At 41.6% G+C, this 21,700-nt stretch overlaps 1 protein-coding gene across 1 annotated transcript in view; it reads left to right on the forward strand.

Moving 5' to 3' along the window:
* The window catches only part of LOC121313682 (plectin-like), a 57,379-nt gene that overhangs the window by 20,205 nt on the left and 15,474 nt on the right, over positions 1-21,700 (forward strand). The window contains exons 6-25 of the mRNA XM_041246466.1: positions 43-209; positions 6,232-6,347; positions 7,007-7,113; positions 9,679-9,798; positions 12,570-12,665; positions 13,233-13,360; positions 15,121-15,214; positions 15,337-15,491; positions 15,627-15,957; positions 16,302-16,379; positions 16,492-16,653; positions 16,837-16,941; positions 17,080-17,175; positions 17,300-17,425; positions 17,775-17,927; positions 18,044-18,198; positions 18,466-18,592; positions 19,281-19,464; positions 20,324-20,481; positions 21,432-21,610. Coding sequence (XP_041102400.1) covers positions 43-209; positions 6,232-6,347; positions 7,007-7,113; positions 9,679-9,798; positions 12,570-12,665; positions 13,233-13,360; positions 15,121-15,214; positions 15,337-15,491; positions 15,627-15,957; positions 16,302-16,379; positions 16,492-16,653; positions 16,837-16,941; positions 17,080-17,175; positions 17,300-17,425; positions 17,775-17,927; positions 18,044-18,198; positions 18,466-18,592; positions 19,281-19,464; positions 20,324-20,481; positions 21,432-21,610 — 2,837 coding nt within the window. The remainder of the gene's footprint in view (positions 1-42; positions 210-6,231; positions 6,348-7,006; positions 7,114-9,678; positions 9,799-12,569; positions 12,666-13,232; positions 13,361-15,120; positions 15,215-15,336; positions 15,492-15,626; positions 15,958-16,301; positions 16,380-16,491; positions 16,654-16,836; positions 16,942-17,079; positions 17,176-17,299; positions 17,426-17,774; positions 17,928-18,043; positions 18,199-18,465; positions 18,593-19,280; positions 19,465-20,323; positions 20,482-21,431; positions 21,611-21,700) is intronic.

Raw genomic sequence — 21,700 nt, forward strand, 5'->3', positions numbered from 1 at the left:
CTCTCCCTTTCTCTCTCTCTTGCTCTCTGTCGCTCTCTCCAGATCTCTGATATCCAGGTGTGCGGGCAGTCAGAGGACATGACAGCCAAAGAGAAGCTCCTGCTGTGGTCCCAGCGAATGGTGGAGGGCTACCAGGGTCTGCGCTGTGACAACTTCACCACCAGCTGGAGGGATGGCAAGCTGTTCAACGCAGTGATCCACAGGCACAGGTGAAGGGGCGATCAGAGTCACAGTGATGGCTACCGCCATCATGGGTGTGCATTCAGTGTTGAAGCTTGACACACATCACACATGGGTGTATCCAAGCATAGAGGCAACACAACCTATATAGAGTCAATGTAATGTGTATACAGGCATTATGTTATTGTAGGAACTCGTAAAAAAAAACATACTATGACTAATTATATATACTAAATAATAAAAAAAACGTATATACACCCTCCCCCCCCCCCCCCACACACACACACACACACACACACACACACACACATATATACACAACATTTAGCTTTGGGGGGAAATAAGTTGAGAGGCCCTAGGCACTTGGTTAATATTAGCCATCACTTTCAATTTATTACTCTGTAGATAAGGTCAGGAATGTGAAATCTCTAAGTGTTCAGTATAACCCTAGTAAGACAAACATGTCTTAGCCTGCATTTACTACAAGTCTAAAAGATATGAAAGTACATTAGTTTAAAAACAGCCATAAGTCAACAGATGAACATTGCTGTACTCTTTGAATCCTATATTTGTATGTTTGCATTTTACAAAGCATATGTACACACATGGGTATGTTGTGCACAGGGTCTTATTTGAGCAAAGCAGAGATTAGCTGTATGGAGCTTTCCCCAAACGCAGTGTTTATGTGAGCCGGTTACCTGCCTCTAAGTACAATGTGCATCAAAGTCCACGTTGTTTTGACCACTGCAAGTATGAAAAGGGTTGAAAGTTATTGACTGGTGTGTTGTTATGATATGGAGCAATGTTAGTCTTGTTTCTCTTTAAACAAAAGCACAAAAGCCTTTATCCTGACTCTACACTGCACTACTGTAAGACAAGTGATGTCAATGCAACCTGTACTGTTCCCCTTGTTAGTACTGCCTGATAGCCAGGTACCCACATCTATCATTCTTGTAAGTGAAACCCTATAATTACAGCCAGCGGTTCTTCACTGAATTCTTGTACAGAATTAAAAGGATCCCGTTTTCTAATTGAACAGCTAATATTGAACTATTTTTATATAGGTACTGTATCTTATCAAAATGCATAACACGAACGAAACAAACTGTTTTAGTGCGGTAAAGTGATGTAAATCTGGATATCTTAAACATAAAAAAACATGTGACCTGATTTCTAATAACATGGGCATAACCTACCTGTGTTTTTTCACACTGGAGAATTGGCAGAAACCAGCCGAACCTCTTCATTTCTAACACAAGCTTGTTATTTTTTTCTGTAACGCTCCAGATAAAAAAAAAAAAAAAAAAGTTTTATAAGGTAGACAGCAGACAAGTAGGATTTTTAGTCGTGGCGTTGCAGTTTTAGGGAGAAAGTGTGTTTGTTGGAGGAAGTGAATTCTGGTCCTGTCTAGGCTTGTCTTTGGGTTACGGGTATGAATATCTTTCACGGGGGCAATAGTTTCATAATATTGATGAACTTGTCAGAGCTTCAGGCTCCACATACTTGAGAGGGGTGTTATCCAGGGTGTAGCGGACAATAGCAAACTTCTACATGAATAGAAGGAGTGGAGAACAAAGAGGAGCATTACACTGTATGATTGTTGTTATTGTAATCTGAAGATACAGTTCATGTTATCATCAGACTCAGGGGGTAGTCTGCTTTGAACCTGGTTTATAAGAGAGAAACACTATTTTGTGTCCAGGGCTTAGTGGGGCCCAGACGACTAAAACCAAATGAATATCAGGCAGCTTCATGTCACTGAGAGCAGCTCAGAAAAAGATATAGAACTCAGCTCAATAAAAATAATATTTCATGTCATATTGGCTGTATATACAGTAACGCCCATAAATATTATTATGTAGCATTCAATAGGTACTTCAGCACTGGGGTGGAAACATCTTGGTTCTTGGCTTATAAACTTCCTCTCCAGTTCCATTGAGTTTACCTTTGTAATTGAAACAGTGCCTAATAAATGTGTGATCAATGCAGGAGTTGTGCAGTTGCTTCGTTCACAATACCGCTTCAGAACGTGATGGTCTCGAGAGGGTCCGGCTATATTTCCTTGTATGTTCGTGTTTGTTGCTTTTTTTTTTTTTTTTTTTTTTTTTTCAAACGTCTCTTTAAATTCATATATTGTTGTACTGAAACGTCATTGTTTCCAAGTTCTGGTCATTGTTTGGTTGAATGTCCATGTCTTTATTTTGAATTTATTATTACTTCTCTGTTGTACTGTTCTTGTTGGGGAGAGAGTGATAATGGTGACCGCTTGTTTTTAAACGAAGCAGCTGACCAGGAATGTCTTCTGCAGTGTGGTCATTTGTGTTGAAATGTCGGCAATGTGAAGGTGTTCATTCTTATACTTCGTAGATGTTCCATGAAACGATCAGCTGAACTCTGATGTGCAGTTTGTTACACTTCACACAACCAATGCTGTATATTATTCCTTTACTGATGCAAGTAAAAGTCTCATGAATAGTGAATGAAGATTCTGCCCCTTTGATTACTTTGATGTTTTTGATGTAGCACAGCACAACCTGTTGCATGGAAATGAGCCTTTAAATTGGTCACAACTGTGTTGCATGTTACTGTGGACTAAATATTCTTAGATTTTTGTCTCTTTTGTAAGGTGGATTATTAAAAATAGGAGCTGTAGAGGGATCTTGTTGGAGAATACTAAAATGTCTTTATATTTTTTTTGTTTTTATATATACTGTGAAAGATGTTACTCACTCAGGACCGTTTGCCCTTTTAAAAACGGGACCCAGACACAAGACTTTAATATTTTTTGCACACTTTTTATTATTTATAATAATAAAAAGAAATAAAACAGAAATAAAAACCTAACTCGCACAGGAGCACTAACTAAACTTTTCACGAACCTAAACTAACAAACTGGACAGCTAAGTTGTTTACCAGTTTCAAAACATAACATAAATTCAAACACAAACCAAACAACAAAGGGTCACACAGTACCTCTTTTTTTTTTTTTGTGACAGCCTCATTTCACACTGACTTGAGACTGCTCAGAACAAACATTTCTTCTGGTTTAAATACTGGTCTGCTAATTGCAGGCAGGTGATAATTATTACAGGCTGGAGTCAGGTGACTCCCTCTGGTGGCATTCTGGGGTTTGTAGTCCTGCAGTCCTCCTTGGACTACACTTGTTATACACACACATGTAGTATAGTCATTGCAGGTTAGATAACAGTACATTTATACAGGTATATGATTGATTACTTATAAACACCACTGTATGTTCAACAGTCAATATCCAGTAGCACTGCACACAAGGTGCTGCTCTTGACAGCTTCAGTTAATAATCTGCAGAGTTCTTTCCAGTAAAATGGCTGTTTGTGACTGTATGGCTGTGTAGTATTAGTCTTTTTTTCCCTACACTTCACATTCTCTTGGTTTTCTTAAATAGTGCTGTTAAAGTGAAGTATCGGCAGAGTTTTGTGTAGCTCAGGAAGCTGAATCGAGAAATTTCTAAAGAGACTGCCTCAGCGCTGTAATTAAACACTGTTTCTGAGGTGTGGCACGTTTTTCAGAGACACATTACAAAAATAAGGACTGTGCCTGGAGGGGGAACATTTTTGTGTGTTTTGAACTGTCAGCATGTACCTGCGAAGGACAGGTACGCCCAGCTGCCAGAGTGAGAGGTTTCAAAGGATCATCGGCGTGTTTGCCAGGAACACCCACAAAACACTGCTGTGGGAGTCTGAAGTGAGCAAATGTTTCAGAAGAGATGCAGCTAGAAACTTTCTAGGGAGGGTGTACAGAGCTTCAAGCTCATTTAATGAACTGCTGACTGGCTGCTGTGCATGGAAGAACTACGTTCTGGAAACTTATTAAAATGATTTTATTGTATTAAATCCCTGACCTGTGTGGCTTGGGCCTGAGATGCAAAGGAGATTTACTTGATGTTGTGTGGACTGGAGTGCGGTGCAGTGTGGCAGTGTGGCAAGGTGTATACTGAGAAGCAGATGCAAGTGTGGGTGTTATATTGAATCTCCGGGTGAATTGGATTAGGCAAACCAGTGAAGAATTTTTTTTTTTGCTGTAAAGCTAAAGCTGTTGATTCTGCTAAAAAGAACCACCAGCTGATCTAATAAAGTCTTTCTTTATTTATAATTGCTCCTGTCAGTTTGAAAGGGGAAGGTAATTTAAACCCTCCCAAAAAAGTGATTTGCAAGTGGAGCTTCCAGGACAGAAAAATAAACTATTTCCAAGCAATGCCTTAGTTGAAGAGGAAGATGGCTGGCTAATCTAGTGCAAAAAAACCAAAACAAGAACAAGCAAGAAAGGACAGTACTCCTGTTGGTCAGCCTTATACAGCCCCCTGCTGTTTGAAGAGAAGCTGTCTGTTTGTGAGTAGCCATGCTGAGCCTGAAGAGGAAGCCGAGGGTGAAGAAGAGGCACACTGGCTCGACGGGGAGCCGCTCAGGCTCAGTCTCAGACCTGGAGGACCGGGTGGTGATGCTGTGCGAGGACATCCCCTCAGAGTGTTCCCAGAGCTCCTACGACTCAGGACAGGGGACCCAGAGCTCAGACTCCCACGGCACGGAGTCGAGATGGGGTCGGGAACGCCAGCTATCATACCGAGGAGCACAGGGCACGGAGCAAGAGGCAGGAGGGTATTCAGTCTGCTCCACGGTTCGACTGCGAGAATTGTACGGAAAATTTACTGTAAAGTAGGAAAAAACGAAATCTCTAATGCACAATATGTACAAATCTTGCACTGGAGTAGATGTGTTTTTTTTATGAATGTTTTTTTTTGCTAGTTCTGTGTTACAGCTCAGTTGTTAAAGGAGATAGCGCTATGTATGTAACCATGTGGGAAGTGCTAACAAGAACTAGTGTAACTAGTGGCGCATAAGATGTCATTTATGTTTAAGCCATACAGCAAAGCCATGGTTAGCGCTGTGCCAGTTGTCTTTGTGTCTTCCTATAAGCATGTACAGTATACAGTTGAAAGCTGCAGGATATGTATTGTGGTCAGACTTGATTTCTAATCGCTATTTTGTGCATTTGCTGTTATTGACATTCCTTGGGCTCTCACGTAGCTGCATGCATGAATACTCGTTAGTGTTTCACTCTTGTTACATGTCCCCCCCCCCCCCCCCCCCCCCCCCCCCCCTTTTTTTATTTTGTATAGAATCCGGAAGCTCTCTTTTTTTGCCCAGATCCGTTTTAAAAACATCTAAATCTTTCATACTGTTCATTCCTGTTGAAAAATGTGTAAATCATTTTCACTGGCCTGCAGGCACTGCCATCTAGAGTGTGCTTCAGCAGCACACATCCTTTTAATATACACACCTAATAATACGAGTGCTGCTTCTATTCCCTGTAAGAAATCTATATTATATGTTACTTCAAAAAGTCCTAATTAATTTAACTGCTTCCTGTTCGTATTAAAAACAATTCCAAGCACTGAAAATGTCATCCTGTTATGAAATTCTCACACTAGAAGCTTGACAGTCATTCATCGGCGACCAAGAAAACTTAAAACAATCAAAACTGCCTTTTATATAACAACCCTACAACAGACAAGAGTCTAGAGACAGCAAGTCATTTGTGAAAAATTAAAATTAATGAATGTCATGGAATCTGTAGATTATGAAAAAATAACAAATGGAACTAAAGTGAATTACTTTAGGTTCTAATCTCGGCGTTCTGGTAAATTCATCATAAACTGCTCTCCTGGGTTATTATGTCACCAGCACCCCTCGATGCAGTTATAACCTTGTAATACTGAAGCCCTTTTATTATTCTCCCTCTCTATACTACTAGAAACGGAATTTAATTTAACACTTTTGTCTATATTCTTTAAAGGATCTATAGAATTATATTCTAGTAGTGCAGTATTGTTCATATGTCCCAACACCTGATAAAACATCAAATAGTTCTAAAATATATCCCACATTTAACCAAGACAATTGTCAGACAGAGGGATAGATGGACACATACGCTGGGTAGTCGTTCTGTGTCGTGTTCCCGTACTGGGTCCTGTCCTTTTCAATCTCTCACCCTCTCATTCCTTCTTGAATTCAGGCCAATGCTGATCGACATGAACAAAGTGTACCGACAGACGAACCATGACAACCTGGAGCAGGCCTTCACTGTGGCAGACCGGGAGCTGGGGGTCACCCGACTGCTGGACCCAGAAGGTATCCTGCAGGGCTTGCCTTCAAATAGAATGATATATTACAGTAGCTTTGTTAATTACTTTGTAGCAAGAATGTTGATCTTTCTGTCTATTTTACTATGATCTATAGTATGTGTTTCTAACAGTAGTCAAGTAACTTAGGTTTATGTCCTCAATAAATGGTGTATACTTTGTTCAGCAATTGCAAAGCAATGTAGTAGATGAAGAAGCAGTTAAGGTACAGTTCAAAGTGGTCTTGTGCTAGGCTTTTAACTTAAAATTATTAAGTTACTCTCAGAAAGTTTGTCTTTAACATAAAATTGGGCCCAGTGTCTGTTAGCAGGCATTGTGCTCTGAGGTGCATTCTCCCATAAACACCCAGTAACCGCTGTTTGATACAGCTGTGGTTATCAAAGGAAAGTGTGCTTCATATCTCAATCTTTATAATTGAATAATAATCTTCTTCTGGAGCTCTGGGACCTGTGATTTCGCAGTCTAAACCATATCATGAGCAGTAAAAAAATAAAACACGGAAAATAAAAATTCTACTTGTGAAAAAAACTTGTGAAAATATGTGTGAAATTGTCAGGATTCCACAAGAGAATAGGTAGCGGATCTCGGTGGGACTTTGCTGGTAACACTCATCGCGTGGTTGTGTGTGTGTGTGTGTGTGCGTTTTAGATGTGGATGTCCCCCATCCTGATGAGAAGTCCATCATTACATATGTGTCCTCTCTCTACGATGCCATGCCACGCGTTCCTGACGTCCAGGATGGGGTCAAAGCCAACGTGAGTATTATTATTATTATTATTATTATTATTATTATTATTATTAAAAAAAAAAAAAAAAAAACATTTTTAGGCACAGAAAATGTCGGCCCGTTTTGGAATTCCCACACAGAAGGTAGACAGTCATTCATCGACGACCAAGAAAACAAAAACACAGCAAACAAAACTGCCTTTGTTACAAACCTTGTGAAAACAACCCTGCAACAGACAGGAGAGTCTGGAGCCAGCGAGTCATATGTGATTTTAAATTGAAAAACCTATTCATTTTAACAAATGTTGTGGATTCCATATAATATAAAAAAAAAAACAAACAAACAAAAAAAAAAAAAAACAGATGGGGCTGAAATGAAATAGTTTAGGTTGTAATTGCATCTCTGGGTTCTGTGAATTCATCAGAAACAAATCAGTCTCGACGCCTACATGCTGATTGACCTGCTTCTAGGCACCAAAATATCTCACAAAAAGGGAAAAGTGAGCCGTTTTAAACCGGTAATCTCTAACATAGTCCACCCTGCTTTGTGTTTAGTTAGATGTTAGGATAGCACAACATATCATGGGTATGCTGTATAATTCTCTGTGCTGTAGTTGAAATCAGTAAGGGAGGTCAGTAAACACAGTTTTAACCTTTTTTTCCATGGAGACACTGCTTTCTGAAAGACAGCTGCTGCGCTCTTTACAGCAGACTCTGGTAAACTGTGCACATGACATCAATGTACAAACAAAAAATGTCTGTTAGAGTACATCAATTTAGGTGAATGCTCTTCAAGATATAAGACATCATAAGTTTTATTTATTTATTTGTTGCATCTATATAGCGCTTTTTATACTAAAGTATCGCAAAGCACTGTACAGTACATAGCAGAAAAAAACAAACCACAATACATTTGTCTAGCATGTCACACATATAACTGCCACAGTCAGACCATTTAAATAACAGCATACACATAATAATACAAAAGCAGCAACACTAAAGTTACATTAAAACCCACCAAGATAAGAAAACCATTTTATAAAAGTGCCTTTTTACTCTTTACTTGAAAACTGTAACGGTCCCAGCTTCCTTGACAAACGAAGGCAGAGCATTCCATAATTTAGCAGCTCTACAAGAAAGAGCCCTCCCTCCTACCGTGTTGCTTTTGTTGACCCTCGGAATAATCAGCAGCCCCGCATCCTGTGATCTCAGAGTGCGGTTTGGAAGATAGTCAGTAACAAATAAGTAGGTGTTAATCCATTCAGGGCCTTGTAGGTTAACAGCAATATCTTAAAATCAATTCTATACTGCACAAGGAGCCAGTGTAAGGAGCCCAAAGCAGGGGTAATATGTCACTTTTTCTGGTTTTAGTCAGAATTCTAGCGGCGGTATTCTGAACAAGCTGCAAGCAGGATACCACATGTTTTGTGACACCAGAAAAACATGCATTACAATAATCAATTCTAGATTAATCAAAGGCATGCATTAGTCTCTCAGCATCAGATATGGAAATAACTGGTCTCAGTTTGGCTGTATCTGTCAAATGGTAAAAATGTACTTCAGTAACTTCCCTAATATGAGTCTCAAATGAGAGATCAGGATCAAAGATGACCCCCAAACTCTTTAATTTCTAGTTTGTTTTGATGAGAGACTAGCATACTAGTCCACTAGCATAACCTCTAGGTATCATCAGAATAGCAATGGAAGTTCACTCTGTGTCTGCGGATAATGTCACCTAACAGTAGAATATATAATGAAAACAGCAAGGGACCTGGAATGGAGCCCTGTGGAACACCACAGACAACTTCCGATAATGTCGATTTTACCTCCCCAGTAGAGACGAACTGAAACCTATCAGAAAGATAAGATTTGAACCAGGATCGGACATGGTCAGACAGTCCTACTGTGCTTTCCGGATGATTTAGTGGGATGGAATGGTCTACAGTGTCAAAGGCAGCACTGAAATCTGGAAGAATTAATACTGATGGAAAACCACAGTCAGAGCTTATCAGCAGATCATTCACAACTATGACAAGGGCCGTCTCGGTGCTATGTGCAAAACGAAAACCAGGCTGAAACTTCTCGAATATACCATTAAGAAGTTAGACATGTTTGTAATTGAATTGCAACAACTCTCTCTAGAATCTTTTCTAAGAATTGCAGGTTGGAGATTGGCCTATGGTTATTGAGGACTTTAAGGTCCAAATTATGTTTTTTAAGCACAGGCTTTACCACTGCGACCTTAAGTTGCATTAGCCATCATTTTAAATCAGCAGTACCAGAGTAGAAATTATTTTGATCAAAAAATTGAATAAAAAAATTAATTAAAAAAACACACTGATCACATTTGTGTGAATTAAGCTCATAAGCGACCAGCAAGTCCTGTGTGGAGGGTAATAACACAACACTTTGCATGCCTCTAACTGCTGTTTTCCCTTTATCTGTCTGTCTCCGAAGCAACGCCTGAGTTAATTAAATATGTAAAGCTGGTATGTAAGTAAGAAAGCAAGTAGAATAATCCCTGCATTGCACTGAAAGCCCCATTCTCTCTCTCTCTCTCTCTCTCTCTCTCTCTCTCTCTCTCTGGGCTGCAGGAACTGGAACTCCGATGGCAGGAGTACTATGAGCTGGTCACCTTGCTGCTGCAGTGGATTCGACACCAAGTCATCGTCTTGGAAGAGAGGAAGTTCCCCAGCAGCTACGAGGAGATCGAGGTCAGTTTCACTGCTCTGGCTTCCAGGGATGGGGGCCTAAACTGGAGCAGAAAGGAAAGCACCAAAGCATCTTACACCCATCTAAATTAGAGTGGCCTGTCTAACACCTGGAGGATGGGACAGTAATGCAAAGTGTTAATGTGGAACCATAGCTCTGCTAACTTGTTCTTAGCTCACACTTTATTCAACAAAGCTTTGGAATGACCTGCCTTGATAGTGTTACAAATATTCTAGTTAAAGAGGGATATCTGTTTTATGAGTAAATGCACTGTGCTGTTTTGAGTTTTGATCAAGCTGTAGTTTAAAATGTGTCATTAAAAGCTGCTCTGGACTGAGATTGCATTTAATTCACATCTCCTGCCTTAAAGTAGAGATTGCTTTAGGTTAGGTTGAAGACAGCAGTGAATCAATGTGGGACTGAAACCATGCCCCGTGGCTTCAATACTCAGCACTGTCTTATAGCTGACCTGCGCGTACAGTTTCAAGTACAGGAAGACCCTTCCTTAACCATTTGTTACATAGAAAAGTAATTTAAGCCTAATTCAAGTTTTCAGGATTGCCATAGATCCCTGTAATTGCAGCGCTTTGTTACTCCCAACAAAAGCTGTAGTTTCAAGCAAGATCAAACAGAGCTGGGTTCTTTTCTCTTCCTGGGGAAATGTAATTGTGTTTAATAGCAGGGCGTTGTTTGGGTTGAACTCAGCTGGGTGGAGGCAATGCTTTGTTTTGCGAGTCCCGACCCAAGAGACAGCAGCTCGGTAAGCTGACTGGTAGACCTTTCCTTACCGTACTCTGGGAAGGATTCACTGCCAGGAGGGTAATGGTCAGCTAAACTGGCCGAAAGCAGAACGTTCTTTAGAATCGAGTTACAAGATGGCTGGCCATAATTTGACTTTTTTTTATACAATCTATCCTGAGAATAGTTTTTTTTTTAACGCAATGAACTCTTGTCTCATACTGTCCATCTTCACTATAAATGTCATTAGCATCACGTTTTTAGACTTTCCTTGACAGGGCTGATCTCAGGCTGACCTGGTTTATATTCCTTTTAATAACAAGGCGTGAGGGGCTCAACCACCAGCAGCAGTGCAGTGTGTCACTAGACACAGTTCTCCCTTTCAGTGCCTTCTTTCTTGGGACGCGGTTTACTTCTCCTTAGTAGGCTCTTAAAACCAGCGTTTTATAAGGCGTTACAGATCCAGCCATATTAGATCATTGTAAGAAAAACAAAGTTGTTTTATTTTCTAAAACCCCCATAAATTCCTCTGGGACAAAGCAGGTTTACTTGTGCTCTCTTGTTTTTATTCTTTTTAGTGAATCTGTTGAACAAAAGATGGGGGGGGGTGGGGGGTGGTGTTAACCCAGTAACTTTTGGCTCTTGAGGTCCTGATATACAAGTTCATGAACTTGCCAGCTCTAAACAGACTGTGTGCGTATAAATGTGTAAAAACATATAATCGATTTGAAAGCAAATGTACTAACGGCATCATTGCTAAAATATTTATTGTCTCTTTGATATTTATATTGTTGGATTTATACTTTTGTGTAACGATGCTGCGTTGATATTTAACAGTGGCAGTGCTGAATTTAGAGGTACAGATGAGCCTGCTTTATTAACACAACTGCCGTGCAGGCGTAATTTGTGATAGAAAGCTGGTCCTGATGTAAACAGAGTTTCACACTTGCCTATGACAGAAAAAAGAAAGAAAACTAACAGTGAATTAAAGAGCAGTGCTTTAATACTGTACATTTAGTCATTCTTTACATTTAAACAAATGCATATAGTTTACTACAGGACAAATGTTAGTTTCATTAACTGGAACGAAACAGTTTGTGTCATTATCTAAAAAAGGCATGAATTGTTGATCTGATGAGAGCTGTCAATTAGGCATTGCACTTGATGTTTTTTTGTGTGCATTTGTATAAGACTGACTATATTAAAGAAGATACATTTGGTAACGTTGGTCTTTTGTAACTGAACTGTATCCCGTTAAGACCCAAGCAACATTTGATAGGCAGCACAAAATGTCAGTTCATCAGCCAAGATGATTGTTGATTGTTAGTTGCATTGGAATTAATTCTATCCTGTGGTTACTTAGTAAAGCCCAGGCACGCAGCATTTGACAGGCTGCACAAAACGTGACAAGAAGCGGGTTTGTGAGGTGATATTAAGAGGGGTCATTTCTCAAAGAACCTGTGGTGCATGGAGAGTGGTTATAGAAATTGTAAATAAAATTGTGATAATAAATAGGGTATGATATTAAGTGAGGTGATATAAAATGGGTTCATCTGTACTACTCAAAGAAACTGAAATTGAATGACAAACAGCATTTCGACTAGAAGTCTTTTTCAATGTATTCAAAAGCAATGCGGCATTGAAAAGGTGTTCAGTAAAGTGTTGCCCCAGTAGACATGCTGTGATCTACAGCATTAAGTATACAGGCAATGCTTGGTAAGCCACACACAGGGGTTTAATGTCCTGTTTGATCAGTGATGTTTGTCCTCTGCTCTTGTAACAGTGTATTTAAATAAGTACTCTGTTTGCTGGGTCTTCCCAGTGACAGACATAAAGGAAGAAGAGAACCCAGCCTTTCTGCTGCTCTGTATTGGTCTCCTTCACACATGTACACATCCTGGCAGTTAGAGATTGTTAAGCAAGTATGTGCACTGGGTGTGTCAGTGCATGGTTGCTGACATTTTAGTGTGTCAAAGTGAAGGATCCTGATAAAAGTGCAGAAAGTAATTGAGTCAGATACACTGTGCTTCTGTAGGTCCTGTGGCGACAGTTCCTGAGGTTTAAGGAAACTGAGCTCCCGGCTAAGGAGGCTGACAAGAACCGCTCCAAGAGCATCTACAAGTCCTTTGAGGTGAGCTGCACGAACACGACAAACTCGCTATGTGTGATAGACATGCTTAAATGTAGCTAAACCAACTGTAAAAACATGTTGTTAGTCTTCCCAGATCATCAAAAATGCATCCCCCACCCCTCCAAAAAACCAAAAAACAACACCACACAGCAACGCATCTTCATTTCAATTTTGCGTTCAGCTTCTTTTCAAACTGAGTTACAGTGTTATAGCTGTATCGAGACATTGTGCATATTGTATTGTAACATGAATACATACACACATTCTTGATGTTTTTGGAGCTCTTTCCTAACCAATGCCAGCTAGCTGCTGTATTTAAACACATGGAATACATTGCAGGGTGCTGTGCATATTGTATTGTAACATGAATCTTTGCATGCATACACACATTAGAGCTCTTTCCTAACCAATGCCAGCTAGTTGCTGTATTTAAACAAAAGGAACATGATGCAGGGTGCTGTGCATATTGTATTGTAACATCAATCTTTGCATGCATACACACATTAGAGCTGTTTCCTGTGCAGTGCCAGCTAGCCGCTGTATTTACACATGTGGAACACGTTGCAGGGTGCTGTGCAGGCTGGCCAGGTCAAGGTCCCTCCCGGTTACCATCCCATCGATGTTGAGAAGGAATGGGGCCGTCTTCACGTGGCAATACTGGAGAGAGAGAGGCTGCTCAGGACAGAATTCGAGAGGTGAGCTCAGTGACGTGAAGAACAAATATCTCAGACAATAGCACAAAGGGGTTCAGAGTTCTGCACATTATTAAGACCCTGGCTTATAGTTAAGCAGTGTAGCTGCATTCTTTTTCTGTGGCTGCGTCAAGGGCTGTCTGTTTGTGTGTATCAGTAGCTGCTACAGGAACAACACAGCATTTATCTCACAAGCTAGGAGTCAGGTGACATGGCGCTTGCTAGAGTTTACTGCATACCCTGAGGGGACTGAGGAATACCATCACATGTTGTGCTGTTGCCAGTATAAATGGCATGTTTTTGCTTAGAGAGCCGACTTCAGGAAGCCGGAGGAAATTAAATAAGCAAGAACATGCTGTACAGTACAAAGAACATTATGTTACAAAGGACTTCTCTGGCAATCCACATCCTGAACAAATACACAGTATTTAAACATGCTTGCTTACAAACACACAGTATTTAAACATGCTCACCTACAAACACATAGTATTTAAACATGCTTACAAACACACAGTATTTAAACATGCTCACTTACAAACACACAGTGTTTAAACATGTCCACTTGTTTTTTGTTGAATTGAAATAGATACGTTTTATGGTACGTTTTAAGAACTTTGGGAGCTGGCATGTTGCTGATGGACTGATCCGTTAATGATCAGATTGCTACTGGTGAATGGGAACTTCCCTGACTGCATGGGTTAACGAACAAGAGAAAACCAAAGGCTTTCACGGGATGCAGTAAAACAAGCCTACATTGCAATAAAACTAATGCAGATTAATTATTTCATGGGGCATTAAGATGATGAAATAACTGCAACTCAATGCTGATTAATTAGTGCAATCACAGGACTGCTGGGACTCGATCAGTCTGCAGTTTTGTGTTTAGGAAACTGCCAATGTAAAGAAGATCCAGCAGAAAGAGCTTGTGCACTGTCACAGGGAATGTGCTGCTCCACGCCTCCACCCAGCCCAAATTACATCCCTTTCTCAGTCATAATCACAAGGGGATTTATAGCCAAACATTTCTTAATATACTGTGTAAAAAGAGAACAAATCTGCATGGATTTCGTTACTTACAGTCTGAGTTTAGTGTACTTGGTTACTTCGCAGAGGCAGTAAGTTTTCACTTTCTTCACTAATTGCTAGTTAGATATAATTTCTGCTGAACTTGACTGCAACGTATACTGCATTGTATAGTTAAACCTCAGTATAGCGAAACTAGACCAGCTATACTGTACATATATAACTTGCACCTAGATTATATTACCATTGCTGCGCTACTTTTTAAAGGTGTAAACCATTTAGAATTTGTGGTGCCAGTACATTATGTTTAAAAATTAATGAAGCTTTAAACATGTGTTCAGACTGCCATTTACGCTGATATTGCGCATTTATTTTGTGTCTGCAGACGCAAAGCTAAAGAGCTGTACTAAACAAATTCTGGCATTATTGTAGAACTGTACAAAAACACTACAACCTGCAGGTGTCGTTAGTGGGTCTTTACTTAAGGTTCACGTAGTTGTGTCTTTAGTGGACTATATATGTAACAACAACTATGCTTGTGTCAAATCTGTCAAACAAAACTGGTTAGAATCTGGATACAGATTGTAAATGTAAATAAATGTAAATACAGTGTGCAGAGCCCAGTGTGTGCAGCTTCTATTATTGTTTAGCAATGATGCTGTGTTTTCTAACTATTACTGCTGCAGCCGGACTTCCCTTCGTTCCATCATTGAGTGACTTGTCTTTCCTCTCTGTGGCAGGCTGGAGAGGCTCCAGAGAATCGTCAGTAAGATCCAGATGGAGTCCGGTGTGTGTGAGGAGCAGCTGAACCAGGTGGACTCTCTCTTACAGATGGTAAGTTATTCTATTTGCAGCACCGGTAAAGGACCTGCTACAGTAACAGCACACACTATTTTAAAATGGTGTGCCTCAAGTACAGCATCACGGCAGGTTGTTGACTGCGTATCTCTTGTCAGGACATCCGCCTGATGAGTGCTGGGAAAGCGCCTCAGAACTCAGGGGAGATCGAGAAAGAGCTCGACAAAGCTGACGGGATGATCCGCCTCCTCTTCAACGACGTGCAGGCCCTGAAGGATGGGCGCCACCCCCAGGCTGAGCAGATGTACAGGAGGTAAGAATATGGTGCTGGGCAGGGGAAAGGGTGGCTGCTGCTCCCTAGAGTTCCTATCTACTTTTCATTACTCTGCTTTTGTGTGCAGTCCCTTAAACGTATGCTGATGATACGCATTTTGTTTTTGCGATTCAGGGTTTACCGCCTCCATGAGCGCTTGGTGGCTCTGCGCACCGACTACAACCTGCGTATCAATGCTGGTGCTTCCCAGTCTTCGATCACCATGACCCAGCAGAGCATGACCCAGCAGAGCATGAGCTCACGGCAGAGACCGGAGCTGGACGATGTGACGCTGCACTACGTTCAGGACCTGCAGGCCTGGGTGGAGGAGAACCAGAGGCGCATCGACGGGGCTGAGTGGGGGGTCGACCTGCCCTCTGTGGAGTCCCAGCTGGGCAGCCATCGGGGCCTGCACCAGTCCATCGAGGACTTCCGCTCCAAGATCGAGCGGGCACGCGCTGACGAGGTACAGAAACAGGCAGCTGGACAGGCACTGTCGCTGTCGAAGGGCATGGGATATAAAACTGAGAGACCTGCTGGAATTTAAAATAATGTGTTAACTCACAGAGCTAGCTCCTGGTCTAAAGTAGCAGAGACATCAGTGAGGGCTTTGGGCTATTCATTACTGTAACTTAAACAACCATTGACTCGCTAACTTGCATTCTCTCACACAGATTCACTGACATGTATACACTAACACATATTCTTACACATTATTCACCCATACACTTTATTTTCTGACTCAGTCTTACATACTGTTGGGCACTCTCTCTCACTCACTCACTCATCAGCTGTTTTGTCATTTTCTAGAATCAGCTGTCCCCTGTCAGCAAGGGATCCTACAGAGAATACCTTGGGAAGCTGGATCTGCACTACGCTAAGCTGCTGGTAAGAAACTATTTTACAAGCTGTACAAATGACCAAATTACAATCCTACTGTATTAGGTATGCCAAGTGCCCCATTCCAACAGAAATATGTATTTTCGTTTGTTTCCTTTAGAATTCCTCCAAGTCACGTCTGCGTCACCTGGACAACCTCCACGGTTTCGTGTCTGCAGCCACCAAAGAGTTAATGTGGCTAAACGACAAGGAGGAGGAAGAGGTGAACTACGACTGGAGCGACCGCAACACCAACATGTCGGCCAAGAAGGACAACTACTCGGTACGGCACTGCCAGTCTGCCGCGGCTACACTGAGCAACTACAGTCTGTTATGAAAAAAACCAGACACACTCGAAAGGCTTTGCAGTACTGCATTCTAGTGCCATTCTGCACTTACTGTAATAAAAGGTGATGGGGTTCTGCAGAGTGCAGCGATGTTGAGGAGTCTGTTATGTTTTCTGAAGGGTCTGATGCGGGAGCTGGAGCAAAAAGAGAGGAAGATCAACAGCACTCAGGCCACGGGAGAGCAGCTGCTGAAGGAGGGCAACCCTGGCAGGAAGACTGTCGAGGTGAGCTTCATGACCACGAGCAACTGGAATAACCTTTGAGCAGGGGGTCAGCTTTAACAGCACGAGAGCTTGATTAGACCTAACAGCAGTGTCTTCGTGGGGCTCCCTTAATACTCCTGCATGTGTCTCTCTCTCCAGGCATTCATGGCAGCCCTGCAGACGCAATGGAGCTGGATACTCCAGCTGTGCTGTTGCATCGAGGCACACCTGAAGGAGAACACAGCCTACTTCCAGGTACACAGCTCCCGTTTCTTCATTGGTTATCTCGTGAATGCGGGATACACCCAGCATTGAGCAGCACATGCCCATTTTCTCCTACAGCAGTTTAATGTCATCTCTTGCTCCGTCTTTCTTGCAGTTCTTCTCAGATGTGAAAGAGTCTGAGGAGTACCTGAAGAAGATGCAGGAGTCCATGAAGAAGAAGTACAGCTGCGACCGAACGGTCACTGTCACACGTCTAGAGGACCTTCTGCAGGATGCCATGGTAAGCACACCTTCCTCTGGTTTCTGAAATAATCCTTGCAAAAGATTAATTGGGATCATTACAAAAAAAAAAAAAAAACTGTGCCTCACCCACAATTATTTTGCAAATCAACCTACAAAAACGCTTATATAAGGTAAAACAAAAGTTCTACGATGGCTACTAAAAGCCACTTGCTTTCAGATTAATCAAGAAAAGTCATTCTCAGGTCATCTTAAAAAAACATTGCTTTAGCAAACAGTCAGTCATATTGTTTGATGGAAGGGATAGCAAGAAAAAACCAAAACGTTATTGTTAACAGGTCATTTAATAGCAGGGTTTTTTTATCATCTTCTGTCCGTCTCTGTTCCAGGATGAGAAGGAGCAGCTCAGTGAGTACAAAGGACAGCTGGCCGGTCTCAGTAAACGTGCGAAGGCCATCGTTCAGCTCAAGCCTCGCAATGCTGCCAACCCTTTGAAGAGCAAGCTTCCTGTCCAGGCTGTGTGTGACTTCAAGCAGATGGAGGTGAGACCCTCTGGGAACTCTCCTGCCAGAACTATGCCCATGAAAACTTTTTAAAAGGTTACTTATTAATAGTAGTAATAATAATAATTACTGTTCCTTCTCTTTCCCCCTCTTAGATCACTGTTCACAAGGGGGACGAGTGTGTTCTGCTAAATAACTCCCAGCCCTACAAGTGGAAGGTGCTGAATGCTTCTGGTAACGAAGCTGTGGTGCCGTCTGTCTGCTTCCTTGTCCCACCTCCCAACAAGGAAGCCCTTGATGCAGTCAGCAGGTATGGAAATTGACCCAAGCAAGCACTGCTCAAAGAAACAAAAACAAAAAGCAGCGACAGAGCAGAACTGAACTGTTTCTTTACCCTGCTATTGTGATAACAGTCGGTAATAATCTTGTCCAAAATAATGTAGTTAAGTATTAAAGGACCTTATTCTTGTGAAACATGTTTTTGGTTAAGTGACATTTATTAAGTGAACATCTAGCCATCAGGGTGAAGTATTTTGAAGTCCCTGATTATTTGAACCCATTCTTTGGTAATTTGTAGCCTGGACTCCAGCCACCAGAAGCTGGTGACCATGTGGCATTGCCTGCACGTCGATATGAAGAGCATGCTGTCTTGGCAGTACCTGATCCGGGATATCCAGCAGATCAAGTCCTGGAACATCACTATGGTGAGGAGGCCTGCTCTGTTTGTATTGTTTTAGTGGCAGTCAGGTCTGGCTACTGACGTAGGAACACAGTCAGCTGTGGTCCATACATGTCCTCCCTGTTCCTCAGCCAACCAAGGTCTGCTTAACCTGACCTTTTATACCTGTCTCTAGTTAACCGATTGTCAACAAAATCAGTCCGTCACTAATGGCTGAGGAATTCTGGGAAATTGAGTTCTTTAGCTCACTTTTAAATGGTAGAACTACATTTATATTCCCTCTTGTTTCAACCCATCTTAACCTACAGGATACAGACTCTGCATCATCTGAGGTCCTATGTACCTTCCTTCTACCACTTTCCCCCAGACTCTGCTACACAGTCTACAGTTAATGGATTGGGCCCTTTATCTTAGATGTCAAGAAGTATACATAAACTCCATTCTTAGAAACCAAATACAATACAGTTGAAAACATAAGCATATAGAGCTACGAGTCTAAACTAAAGAAATATATATATATATATATATATATATATATTATATATATATATAATATATATATATATATATATATATTACAGTCTGCTTTAAATAAGAGTAAAACATGCCAAACTGCACAAAGTGTAGGTTACAAAAAAAGGTACAACAGGGTGTAGTGAGGGGTTCAGTAGCTGAGCACTGTGTAACAAGGCCCTTGCTCCTGTCTCCCACAGTTCAAGACCATGAAGCAAGAGGAGTACATGCTGATCCTGCGCAACCTGGAGCTTCACTATCAGGACTTCATGCGGGACAGCCAGGACTCGCAGCTCTTCGGGGCTGATGACCGCATGCAGATAGAAAGCGAATACAGCAGGACATCGCAGTACTACGAGAGGCTGCTCCGCACGCTCGAGAAAGGTGAGCGCCAGCCAGCATGAGCTTTCACATGACTCCTCCAGTCTAAAACATGCACCGATGTGTTATACAGTGAATTACACAAATACTACATCGTCTTGTACACTGTTGTCTTGCAAATGCCCAAAGGTGTCGGTAAAGTTCATGCAGTAGACCTGATTGAGCTCAAGGACCATTTTGAAAAGCTTGTTGGGAACTTATCGTTCCTAACCTGATTCGCTGAATGTACCTCAATCTATTTCTCAATCTTAAGTCCTATTGGACAGCCTTTACACATGTATCCAATGTGCCATTGCAGAAGTACAAGAAAGAGAATGAAACAGTGGTTAACTGTTCATTTCACATTCCAGAGCATAAGCGCAGCTGGGAAGGTGAGTGCAGTGTGCCTGTTCATTTGTGGCTCACGAAACACTAGCACAGTTTTTCACTTGATTTGGCAATGCGTGGAACCATGTGAGCTAGACCTCACGTATCCACTTGCATGGTTTGGTAATTCACCATGTGTTGCACCTCCTGCTATTTTAATGCTCAACATATGTCTGTTGAATTTGTTAGCTTTTGGAAACACTGAGCACAGATGACCATGATTTTTCATTCAGGATGTGTTTAGCTGTGTTTCCTTTGAATGGTTTTAGGGCAGTTTCGCAACAACTTTTATGAATTTCACGTCAGTTTTTTCAGTACAAGCATGACAAGCTTTGACTGCATTTCACTTGCAGCAAAAAACCCCAAAAACAACAACTAAGAGCAACGTTTTCAGAGTCCATTCACAGAATTGCTCATATGCTGTTCCAGCACTGTAAGGATGTTATTTCAATAAGTGTCTCTGCACTACATGTGAAACGTCATTGTTGGTCCCCAGGGGAACATGATGAGTCTGTGTGTAAGAGCTTCGTCACCCAAATCAAAGACATCCGTCTGCAGCTGGAGGGCTGCGAGTCACGCACCATCAACAAGATCCGCTCCCCCTTTGAAAAGGACCCCCTGAAGGACTGCTCCCAGAGGATCACTGAGCAGAAGGTAAGCCTGTGTGCTTGGAACATCCGCCCCAGGAAAACAAGGGTCACAGAACAACTGTCCTCTTGTAAGTTTTACATGTACTGATCTTCTTGTCAGAATAGGGGCAGGGAGAGAAAAAAAAGAATGCAAGGAAATCAGTTGAAACAGTAGGAAGGAGGAAAATTGTGCAAAGAAACAAAACAAAACAAAAAAATTCTTCAAATTCCTTCCATGCTGAGAGCTACCAACTGGCACCAGAAACAAAGTCCTATAGTGAGGACTTTTAACAGAGAGAGTGAGGGCTGCTGAGTGAGGGTGTGGAATTGCATTGCTGTCAGCCGCCCCCACAGAACCAGTGCTGCTTCATTTCTTCCCTGGGCAAACAGTGCTTGGGATGGTGTAGCACAGCCATGCTCCCCTGTATTGGAACCTGCTGAAGTTGGAGACTGAAGTCAGTGCACCGCGGGGGCTCCTCTCTCCCTCCTGTCAGTGTTGGAAGTGCTGGAGCTGCTCGTGTTATTGCTGCTCTTAAACTTTGACCTTTTACAGACATTCTACCCCTCTGCTGAGGCTCAGCCGAGCAGGAGAGGCTGTGAAGGAGTGGCACTCGCGTATCTTGCTTTTATTTGTTTATTTAGTTATGCATCAACTAAGGTAATATTTTACAAATAGTTGATGAACATTTGTATTATTATTATTATTATTATTATTATTATTATAATAATAATAATAATAATAATAATAATAATAATAATAATAATAATAATAATAATGATGTTATTTGGAATGTGACAGATCAGGGATAATTGAGTATAAATTACATACATATGCATATTTGTTCTTGCCTGCTGCTTTATTATAAAATATGACTCATATATAAACCCTTTGGATGCCAACCCCAGTTGTCTCCTCATGTCTGCAGAAGAAGCAGTGATGAGAATAAGCTCAGCCTTTGCTTTTTTCCCCAACAGCAAATTCAAGTGGAGCTGGAGGGGATCAAGAAGAACCTCAACAAGGTGACTGAGAAGACAGAAGCCGTCCTGGCCTCTCCTGAGCAGTCAGGTTCTGTCCCGGTCCTGCGTTCTGAGCTGGACATCACCCTGAAAAAAATGGACCAGGTCTACAGCCTGTCCACCGTCTATCTGGACAAGTATGTCCTGCTGCCGTTACAAGCATTGTCCCATTGCCTGTCCTGTTCTGAAGGAGCGAGTCTTGTAAGTCTTCTCTCTCAATGCTCTCT

The sequence above is a fragment of the Polyodon spathula genome, chromosome 3, assembly GCF_017654505.1.
Source record: "Polyodon spathula isolate WHYD16114869_AA chromosome 3, ASM1765450v1, whole genome shotgun sequence".
In the NCBI taxonomy this organism is placed as follows: domain Eukaryota; kingdom Metazoa; phylum Chordata; class Actinopteri; order Acipenseriformes; family Polyodontidae; genus Polyodon; species Polyodon spathula.